Source organism: Triticum dicoccoides, chromosome 3B (genome assembly GCF_002162155.2).
Source record: "Triticum dicoccoides isolate Atlit2015 ecotype Zavitan chromosome 3B, WEW_v2.0, whole genome shotgun sequence".
NCBI classification, from domain to species: Eukaryota; Viridiplantae; Streptophyta; class Magnoliopsida; order Poales; family Poaceae; genus Triticum; species Triticum dicoccoides.
In genome coordinates, this window is record NC_041385.1 from 754573057 (window position 1) to 754584737 (window position 11681).

At 44.3% G+C, this 11681-nt stretch overlaps 1 protein-coding gene across 1 annotated transcript; it reads right to left on the minus strand.

Moving 5' to 3' along the window:
• Positions 1–2457: 2457 nt before the first annotated feature.
• LOC119279919 lies at positions 2458–3742 on the minus strand. The gene is made up of 2 exons (XM_037560977.1): positions 2590–3742; positions 2458–2471 (listed from the first exon to the last, which is right to left on the minus strand). Exons 1-2 carry the CDS (start codon positions 3740–3742, stop codon positions 2458–2460), a joined length of 1167 nt encoding a protein of 388 aa, XP_037416874.1.
• Between the last annotated feature and the right edge of the window lie 7939 nt (positions 3743–11681).

Consider the following 11681-nt stretch of genomic DNA (forward strand, 5'->3'; position numbering starts at 1 on the left):
AACAATAGTTTCATACTCAAACAGTGAAATGTGTCACTTCATGCTCACGCAAAATTCCCGTTAAACATTTTCAAAATCCTCATAAACTTAACAGAAAAAAAGTTACGGGGCTTTTAAGATCTAGAGTGGAAAAAATCAAAAAAAAATCAAACTGTGGTCAAACAATGGTCAAACTAATTATTCTAGAATATTAGTGTTACTAAATAATTATTTCAGTTATTTTGAATTTTGGTCAAATCTGGTCAAACTGTGGTCAAACAATGGTCAAACTAATTATTCAAGAAATATTATTGTTACTAAATAATTATTATTTTTTAAATCAATAGTTTCAAACTCAAACAGTGAAATGTGTCACTTCATGCTCACGCAAAATTCCTGAGGGTTAATAGGATTGACATCTTACTATTATCAGGAAAACAACAAGTGCAGACTTGGAAACGAGGGAGAATAGAACCCGGAAGTTAAGCGTGCTCAGGCTGGGGGAGTGGGAGGATGGGTGACAGTTCGGGAAGTTAGATGATTAGGAATGATGAGGGATGATTAGAGATTAGAGGATAAATTGAGTAGTGATGAGGGGTGGTGATTAGAGATTAGAGGTTAAAATAATTCAGAAATTTGAAAATAAAAAAAATTTCAAAAAAATTCATAAAATTTCCTTTAGTCCCGGTGGTTAAAATAATTCAGAAATTTGAAAATAAAAAAAATTTCAAAAAAAATTCATAAAATTTCCTTTAGTCCCGGTTGGTGTTACCAACCGGGACTAAAGGTGGAGCTCCACGTGGCCGCGACCTTTAGTCCCGGTTCCAGTTTGAACCGGGACTAAAGGGGGGAGGCATTAGTAACGATCCTTTAGTCCCGGTTCAAGAACCGGGACTGATGCCCCCTTTTCTACTAGTGGTTAACAAGCTAATAAATTCATGTAACCTGGAAACATTTTTATTTATGAACCTAGTGAAATGACAATATATAAAATACTGATCAAGTTGAAAAATTGATTGCACATATAACAAAAGCAACATCTGACATGACTAGAGATGCTTATCAGTTATAACTTATCAGTGCGTGCTAACAGAGACTGTACTAACTAGGATTCTGGCAAAGTAGTGGATGCCTTACAAATTACAAAAAGAGTTAATACACATAGGAAAAAACCATCATCAGCCAAAGCCCATGCGGCCACAAATTGTAAAATAGCATGGACATATCTAGGAAATAATGTTAGTCACCTTTTGAGTCACCACATCATACTAGCATGTCTCACCAAACAATCATCTCACATATTGTTCACTTCATCTCCACCATGCCCATCACCAATGCCAGTACCTATACGAGAATAATAAGTCAGGAACAATTGGCAATTCTGATGGAAAACCAAAGAACAGAGAGACTTATAATGGGATACCTAGGTGAACTGAGACTGCATAGTAATGCAATCTGAGAAAAATAACACGAGCCAAAGAAAATTATTTATTCTCGAGTGCAGAACTATAAATGGACTCCTCACTTCAGGAACATATTCAGCAAAACATAAAATAGGACTTCAGTTTATTCAACTGGGTTCAGCTTCCAAATAAAAGAGTGTAACTAGTTTTAAGCTTCAAAAAGTGCCAATGGGGTTACATATTTGGTTAGCTAGGTCTCAGCTTCCATTTAGTTCTCTTTCATTTTAACTCTTATGTGTCAGTCACACGTTTCAAGAGAACGGCAGACAACCTGGTCCAGTACTGACTATTACCATAACACAATCCACGCGAGAGATAAGATACTTTCTAGAAATCATCTTTAGTAAACTCAATTCCTTGTCAGACCAAGTGGAAAAAATAAGACATTATGAAAACCAAAAATCCACCGAGAAACATAATAGGTTCGGCCTATTTTTATTTCCAGCTGTGCATCTAAACTAGCTAATATTAACAGGGCTCTCCACAATTGACAAGAACTATTGTGTCGATTTCCAACTGGTATGCATCCGGTGCTGAAAAGATATATACTTCAGATAGACACATAAGAGTACATTTGACACACCATTTATGCATATAAGAGCGTCTAGATCACTACTTTAGTGATCTAAACGCTCTTATATTTCTTTCCAGAGGGAGTACTTTTTTCTTTTAAAAGAATTCATCAAGTAGCAAAAGGAAAAATTGGTGTGATTAGAACTTCAATCATCAGCACAATACCAAAGGATATGATAGGCATTTCAGCAACTAAAAAGTAATTTTTTTACAGGGAAAATGTATGTCAATCCCACTAGTCTTCCTTGAATTTCTGACTTTGCCCTTTTTAGGTAACTATGAAACTGCCACCATTCCATCCGTTTTATTTATGCTTTTGCCATTGTCGTCAATTACTTTTCAGCAGTAACCACCCCTTAATGGTCCATTTTGCTAGCCCCACCAGTCACTCATTTTGCATGAGAAGATGAAAAAAACAAAAAAGTGGCATTTTCATAAATAACTACTCCCTCTGTCCTATAACATAATAACGTTTTTCGAAAGTAATTCAATTCCAAGGAAAGCCAGTAGCAATGACACAAGTTTCACAATTTTATTATACTGCGAACAAAATTATATAAAGGCTTGCTATTACCTGCGGCATAGCAATATTCAAATGGATAATGGCGACCTAAGAAGTTCATTTTGGAAAGTTTCTTCAACTCCATTGACTGGAGATAGACCATGAAGAAACAAAGACCTAACTTTAAAAGGATTGCATTACTCTCCTCGGCAAACCCCACTAAACAGAGGTAGTATCCCTCCCGATTTGAAGGGAGCCCCTTGAATTCAATAGTTCTGTCGAGCACCCATACAGCCAAACCATCAGAATCAGGCTTTCTCTTCCATAATTGGGCGTGCAACTGCAACCCTGAGAGAACGATGAAGCCAAGCCCACCATCCTCCGCGGGCATAATCCTTAACTTGTAGGCATAGTCGGCTTCTATTTGTGGTGGCAGCTCTGTCACAGCTAGGCTTTGCCTATCCAGATCCAGCTCAAGTATGACATACCGACGACTATTGTCATGACCCACCACATGATTTAACCAGCAAATGGAATTCCCACTCAAAGTACTGGATTCTTCTGGTGTGGCCTCAAACTTTTGCAGCTGCAGTGAGTTGATATTGCTCCATATGCCGTTCTCCGACGAGTAAAGGCATGCGAAAACTCTTGTAGGATTACCAGCAAGTACGTAATGGGCTACCAGGGCCACCTGGAAATGGCCGTGACCGCGGGCAGAGCGAAGCACCGCCCCGTTGAAGATGAACATATGGTAGCGGTCTAGCTCTGGTGGGAGGATCACGCGGCGTTGCTCGCGGGCGACGGGGTCCCACACAAATAGGCGGATCGGCGGCCCTGTTTTTTGCCTTGAGCTAAGGAGAAGTACAAGTCCATGGCGGCAGTCGATGATGCGGTTGCCCTTGTGGAGAGGCATGGAGAAGCGAGCGCCGGGGATGCGATCTGGTCGATCTAGCATTGGGACAAACGGAGACGGGTGATATACATCGTTGACGAAGAAGCCAAGCAGAGGAGGCTTGCCGTGGTGGTCGCGGAAGCAGCGTTGGAATTGGGGATCGGCGACGAGGCAGCGCCAATGCTTGCAGACGAGGGATGCCCGGGGGAGGGAGGAAGGCCGCGAGGGAAGGCGGAGGAGAATCTCACGGAGCAGATCGTCGTCGTCTGGCAGAGAGGCAGGCGGCGGAGAGGTGCGGCGGCGCCGAGGACACATCTCCCCTCGCGTGCTCATGGCTGCATCTTCTCTCCGGGCTCAGCTTCTCTCTAAGGGTTTGGTCACTTCCTTTTTTTTTTGAGACAAGGGTTTGGTCACTTCCTAAACCATCTGGATTGGGATCACGGCCCGATCCACGAGGGTCGTCCCGGCCGGGAAAAAGTTACACGTGGTTACAGTTTAGTTGTTTCGTTTGGGCCAGGCCGAGGGAATTTCAGACCCATCGAGTAGTGCAAAAATTCAGAAATTTTTGAAATTATTTCGGATTTCCACAATGCAGATCCTAACCAAAATCCCACCGAAATTCATGGAATTTACTGAAAATTGTTCTGATTAGAAAACACACACACAATATGATATCATAATATCATCTCTGAGAGTGTAAAAGAACTTGCAAACAAACATTGCAACTCGAACTGCATCGGCACGCTCCAAAGCCTAAGCTGCAATTCAAGGAGTCCATGTTCTAGTACCATCACCTTGTGAGGCTTCTCTAGTAGCAACTCACACACGATGGTCAACTGATTACTTCTCGATAGAGTTGGTAACTTGATTGACCCCATTAGAAGCTCCTAGGATGAAATCTGTTTTTCTTTTCTTTTCATATCGTTTGATAGGTCGATCGTAAAGAAAAACACAACGCTCATGCGGTAAAGAACGAGAACATAACCAAAGCAGATAGATCAACAACAGTAGAGAACGATAAAGAACGGACCCTGCTTGATGTTCTTTCGAGATGGAACACAGGAAGCAGAAGAGCCCATTTATTTTTACGAAAATGATCCGGATAGATTGTCAAAGTTCACCGGAAGTACAAAGCATCTCACACATAATGAAAATTACGTCGAGCAGAAGAGCATATTTGATTTGGGTACACGATTTAACTGATCGACCAGACTCAGATACCATACCAAAAACAAAAGCCAAGAGCCACCAGATCAGCCACCGGGGGAGATGGCGCGCGGAGCACGAACGCGGACACAATGGGTCCGAACATGTAGAGCTTGGCGAAGGCTTGGCCGCCCACCAGAAGTAGGCGCACACGGCCGCGAGCGCTGCCAGGATCCCCACGGGAAACATCCTCTCGCTTCGATCAGCTGCCCTGTTGCTGCTGCTGCAGTGTTTGTTTTTTTTTGCTGCTGCAGTGTTTGTTTGTATTGAGTGGTTAGTAGAATGCAGAGGAGAAGAGCGAACGATGCAAGTAAGGCTGGGATGGTGGGGTTTTATAGCTAGTGCGCCTTAATTTGCTCCGGGAAGTGTTTATTTACCGCGGGAACCAGCGAGCCATCATGCCAGTCCTCGACAAGTAATGCACGAGCCATCATGCCAGTTCGATTGTTCACCTAGTAGTACAACGGCATTTCTTGCACAGGTGACGTGACATACTACTACATCAGCAGACTCAAGGTGAGTTAGATCAGTTCTTCGCGAACAAAAGAAACCGGCCAACCCAAGATACAAGGTGAAACTTGTGGTTCTGCTTCACATCCTATCCTACAGCCCCAACACCAGCAGCAGCACCAGTATATATCATCCTACTGCAGAGTAACTCTGACCGAAAGCTTCGAAAATGACACGTATGGGTTCAGTCTACAAAGGTCACCTCACAGAAAGATTTTAATATGAGCAACCAATTTTACTGTCAGGCGACTGGAACGCCGACTCGTCAACTAAGAGCTGAGCTTGCCTGCTGAATGCGCTCAAAATACATAAGCAAATGAACCACTCAAAATACAAGGAGCGCAGACTCACGGTGTCCAACTGCCAATTCCCCTACCGTCTACAGAGGTCACTGAAATAATATAGCGGGAGCTAACAAATATAAGAGCATCTTCAACGGCCGTGCTTCGCGCCGCACGCAAAAAATAAGTATGCCACGCGCGCTTCGGCTGGTTTAGCGCGGCCGTCAGTGCTGGCTCCAACAGCCGCGCTATAATGCAGCGTGCGCGACTCGCCGGGCATTGCATATATGGCATTTTGGACACAAAATGAGTTTGAAATATTCAAAATGCAATGAACATGACATATAAAATTTGACACAAACGAGTTGATGAATAAAAGTTCGTGCCCACAAGTTCAAAATCATGCCCACAAGTTCATCCAACCAAGTTCAAAATGCAAACCAAGTTCAAGACACAAATGAAAGACACATCAATCCTCTTCCTCGTCTTCGTCCTCATCATCTTCCGAAGACGATTCTTCCGCCTCCGAAGATGAATCTTCCTCCCTCTCCTCATCACGCATCGCATCATGTGAATATCCAACGGTGTTGGCAATATCTTCAACGGCATCTTCATGGGAATGTGTGTGAGGAAGCACATCGAAAGACATTCCGCCCATGGTGGCCGGAGGTGCACCCATGCCTCCCATGAGAGAAGCAAAACTCATGCCTCCCATGAGAGAAGCAAAACTCATGCCTCCCATGGCGGCCATAGCGTCGGGGGGTGCTCCAAAGCCACCCATGCCTCCCATGGCGACCGGAGGTGCACCCATCCCTCCCATAGCACCTAAACCGCTAATGATACCTCCGAAGCCACCCATGCCACCCATGGCGCCAAGGCCACCACCAATGCCACCGCCAAGGCCACCGCCACCCATACCGCCAATGCCACCGCCAATGCCACCACTAAGGCCACCGCCACCCATGCCGCCGAGGCCACCGCCACCCATGCCGCCAAGGCCACCGCCACCCATTGCGCGAATCATGGCTCTTTTTTGCATCAACACTTCTTCACAGACAAGATTGACATATTCCTTTTGCACTTCATTGAGGTTGGATGTGTCCAAAAAGAACAAGTGCTTCTCCCATTCCAACAATCTAGTTCGCTCCTCATTGCTTACCTTCCTCTCCTCCAAAGCCACCTTCCTCTCCTCGGCCGCCACCCTTCTCTCCTCGGCCGCCAACCTCCTCTCCTCGGCCGCCAACCTCCTCTCCTCGGCCGCAGCATCTTGGTTCCTTGCCATTTTCCTCACCTCATTGGCTTCTTTTCTTGCCTTCACAATTGCTTCCATAGCATTTTTGAGTTCATCATCTCCTTTCCTCTTCTTTTTTTCGGTTTTGTCTTTCTTGCACCCATCCGGTCGTTTTGGCTTCGAGTATGAAACCGAGTTGCGTGTGGGGATTCTCTTGCCGTCATCACTTGATGCATCATCCTCCTCCTCATCATCATTCAACTCAATTGTTCGCTTGCGTTTGTTGCTCAAATGCAAATCATCCAAATCTTCACGCTTCTTCCACTTCTCATCATCCTTTAACACTTCATAGCAATGAGGCAAGGTAAAGATCCTTCCTTTCTTGATCTTCCCCTTCTTGGTTGTCCTCGTCTCTTCTTTGAACAAGTTTTGTGCAATGTTGTACTACAAGAAAAACAAAACAAGTTAACACTTCGGACACCAAAAACAAGTATGACGAACATGTATGAGATGCCACTTACTCTATCATCCTCATTTGTGCCACTTGGGTTAATCTTGTCAACTGCATTTTGTGCGGCCGCCCACTTTTGACAATCCGAGTTGATTGTCGACCATCGGGACCGAAGTGATCTCTCGGAGCGGTCAATTCCACTCACGTTGTGAGCATCAAAGTGTTCTTTCATTCGCCCCCAATAAGCATCTCTACTTTGATCACCTCCAACAGATCCCTCGACACTTGCAACCAAGTATTGCATAGTAAGATGTCATCTTTGGTGGTGTAATTGCCCGCTCTTCCTTTCGGTGCGTCGACAATGCCCTCACCCTCCTCGTCCACCTCAAACTCATGGTCTTCAAAATGGATGTCATTGGTTTGAGACCAATGCGAATTGTTGGACCCAACACCCATAGTTGACATGTATGCATCATCGTTGAGACTACAAAGTTTTTTAAACAATGCAAATAAGCTATCTATATGATGATGTATTGAAAAAATAACAAAAAAATAAAAATTGGAATTTTTTTTTACCTTGGGGGCATTTCGTCAAACACATGGTGCGCGTCAGCGGCCGGCTCAACGAGTGAGCTCGCCGGCGCTTCGGTAGCCGCCGCGCCCGTCAAACGCCCTGCAAGCTTCTTTTCCCTCGCCTTCGAGCTGCCGGAGCCGTCCGCCGCCATCAAATTGTAGAAAGCATCGGTCAAAGCCTATGTGGCATCAAATTGTAGAATAGCATACATATTCCCGTGGACATATCTAGGAGATAATGTTACGCTACCTTTGCAGTGATCACATCATACTATCATGTCTCACCAAACAAACATCTCACATATTGTTCAATACTTCATGTCCATCAAGAATGCCAGTTCCTACGAGCATAATAAGTCAGGAACCAATGACAATTCTGATGGAAAACCATCGATAGAAGAGAGAATTACAATGGGATATCTAGGTCAACTGAGAGGTGCATAGTTATGTAATCTGAGAAAAGTAACATGAGCCATGAAGAGAGTTATTTATTCTCTAGTGCAAATGGACTCCTCACTTCAGTAAAATATTCAACTAAACAGAAAATAGAACTTCAATTTATTCAATTGGTTCTAGCTTCCAAGTGAAAGAGTGTAACTAGCTTTAAGCTTCAAAAAGTGTCGATGGAGTTACACATTCGGTTGGTTCGGGCTCAGCTTCCATCAAGTTTTCTTCCATTTTTTACTGTCATGGCATGTGTCACATTGTCAAGAGAACTGCGACCCAGTACTGAATATTACCATAACACAATTCCCTAAAGAGAAAAGATACTTTCCAGAAATCATCTTCGGTAAACTCAATTTCTTGTCAGACCAAGCAGAACAAATTAAGACATCCCAAATATAAACCTAACAACAAATAAAATAGGTTCAACCTATTTTAAATTTTTTTCCAGCAGGGCTCTTCCACAAGGGACAAGAACTATTTTGTCAATCAACTATTATGTATCCGGTGCTGAAAAGATGTATACTTCAGATAGGCACATACTACTACATTTGAAACACAATTTGTGCATATGACCAACAGAAAAACTAACAGTGACTTTACGCACTATTTTCTTTTAAGGAATTCATCAGGCAGCATAAGGAAAAATTGATGTGATTTGAACTTCAATCATCAGACTCAAGGACATGATAGGCATTTCAGCAACTAATTACTAAAAATTAAATTTATTTTATAATACTGTGAAGTAAATTATATGAAGATTTGCTATTACATGCAGCATAGCAACATGCAAATGGATAATGGTGATGACAGAACATCGTATGGGAAAGTTCCTTAAACTCCATTGACTGGAGATAGACCAAGAAGACACTAGAAGGTCGCCGTACAAGGACTGCATTATTCTCCTCGGCGAACCCCTGTAAAAAGAGGTAGTCTCGCCTGCAAGTTGATCCGATCTTCTCAAAGTCAATAGCTCTGTAGAGCACCCATACAGCTAAACCGTCAGAATCAGGCATTCTCTTCCATAACTCGGCTTGGAATTGTGAGAAATAGATGAAGCCTAGCCAAGCCCACCATCTTCGGCTGGCATAATACTTAGGTTGTGATAGCCGGCATCTACGTGTGGTGGCAGCTCTCTCAAAGCTAGGCTCTGCCTATCCAGATCAAACTCAAGTATGACACATTGATGGTTCCTCTGAATTAACCAACAAAGGGAATTCCCAGTCAAAGTACTTGTTCCTGTTCCCATCCTATTCTGCCATTGCAGCTGCAGTGAGCTGATATTGCCCCATATCCCCGTCTCCGAGTAAAGGTATGCTGAAACTCTTTCCCTTTCTCTGTCACCGGCCATCAGGGCCACCTGGAAATGGCTAGAACGGCAGCCTTGGCCGCCGGCAGGGCGAAGCACACCCCCGTTGAAGATGGACATCTGGTCGCTGTCCAGCTCTGGTGGGGGGATCAGGCGGCGCTGCTCGCGGGCAACGGGGTCCCACACAAGTAGCCGCCTTTGGCCGAGGAAAAGGACAAGTCCGTGGCGACAGTCGATGATGTGGCCGTCATCGAGAGAAATGGAGAAGCGAGTGCCGGGGATGCGATCTGGTCGATCCAGCATTGGAATAAACGAACAGGAGCGATGTTCATGGAGGAAGAAGCCAAGGAGTGGAGGCTTGCCGTGGTGGTCGCGGAACCGGCGTTGGAATTGGGGATCGGTGACGAGGCTGCGCCAACTCTTGCAAACGAGGGAGGCCCGGGGGAGGGAGGAAGGGCGCGGCGGCAGGCGGAGGAGAATCTCCTGGAGCAGGTCCTCGTTGTCTGGCAGAGCGGTGCGGCGGCGGAGCGGTGCGGCGGCGGCGGGGAGACATCTCCCCTCTTGCGCTCATGATAGGCTTGGCAGTGCAGCTCCCTACAATGGGTTCTTTTTTTTTTTGAGATTATAGCTCCCCTCAATGGGTTTTTTGTGATTTGGTTGGTTGGACCAGAACTGGCTATCTGGCACGGCTCGGGCTAAACGGGACATGCCTGACACGCCTGTAAGAGCATGTCTAACAGAACCCTCAAAATTCTTCTCAAAAAAAAAAACAGAACCCTCAAAAACTCGGGAGCCCCTAGTCGGCGCCTTCAGCGCCGGTTACACAACTTGGCGCCTGCATGTTTTTCGATTGGGCCGGTTTCGAATCTGGCCCATTACATGCTAACGAAAGGAAAACTTGAAAAAAGAGTAGTGGGAAAGTTGGGGTTCGAACTCAGCACCTCAAGTACCCAGACTAACGCAGCAACCACTAGACCAAGCTCTTCCTGGTGCCGTTAACAGAAAAAAGTTCTAGTTATTGCGTTCTGTAAAACGTAACTTCAATTTTAAAATCACTTGAAAAGTTCATCGGTTTTGAAAAGGTTCAACAACTTTTATTAAAAGTTCAAAAAAATTGAAAAAAGCTCATCGATTTTAAGAAAAGTTCACAAAAAAATAAAAAAAATTAACAGTTTTGAAAACAATTCATCTAATTTGACAAAAGTTCATCAAAATTTGAAAAAATAGTTCATTGAATTTGAAAAAGTTCATCAATGTTTTGAAAAAAGTTCATTGAATTTTAAAAAAAGTTCATCGAATTTGGAAAATAGTTCATCCATTTTCTTAAAAAGTTTAGAAATTTCTAAAAAGTTCATCAGTTTTGAAAAATTGTTCATCAATTTCAACGAAAGTTCATGGATCTTGGGAAAAAGGTTCACCGGTTTTGAAGAAAAACTAGGGAAAAAAATGAAAAACCGAATGTAAATGTCAAGAAAAACCACATTGTAGAAAGGAAAAAAGGAGTGAAATGAATGTTTTACACAATCGTCTGAATGGCCGAGTGGCTGGTGCGGGTTCAAAATCTGATCGCAGCACCCTTTTTTGTGAGTTTACGGAATGAAAATGGGCCGGCCCAGATTGGGGCGCTACAGGCGCCTGTTTGCAAAATACACGGTAACGGGCGCCTGCAGCGCCAAATAGGATTTGCCCAAAAACTCAACCTTCAAAATCAGTTTGAGGGTTAAGAAAATGTCGTTTTGAAGGCCGAAAATCCCTGACGCAGATCAGTGCCCTCAACCCAACCCTCAAAACAGATCTGCGCCCCGGCCTTCAAACCATCAAAACAGGACAACAACATAAATCACTCTCAAATTTGCAAATGATCATGATCACATACATGAAACAAACATGCAAATCATCATCACATAGTAAATCCCATGGACATCATAGCAAAACATACAACATGCAAATGATCATCATTATATAGTCATCGAAGACATCATTTGTCGTGTAGTTCGCCGTGCGAATTGGCCTTCGAGCACCACCTCCCGCTTCAAACACTTCCTCTCCGATCTCGGTGACATCTTCATCTTCTTCCTCTTCACCCGCCGGCTCCTCAACATGGAAGTCGAAGGAAGCAAGTGGAGGAGACCCAATGTTCACCTCTGCGTCATCGAGCAAGGCCCTATATGACACAGATGGTGCGGACATTTCATCAAACACGTCGGTCGCGGTTGGCGGCGCTGGAGCGGCCTTGCTCGGCGGTGGCGGTGGCAGTGCCGCGGTAT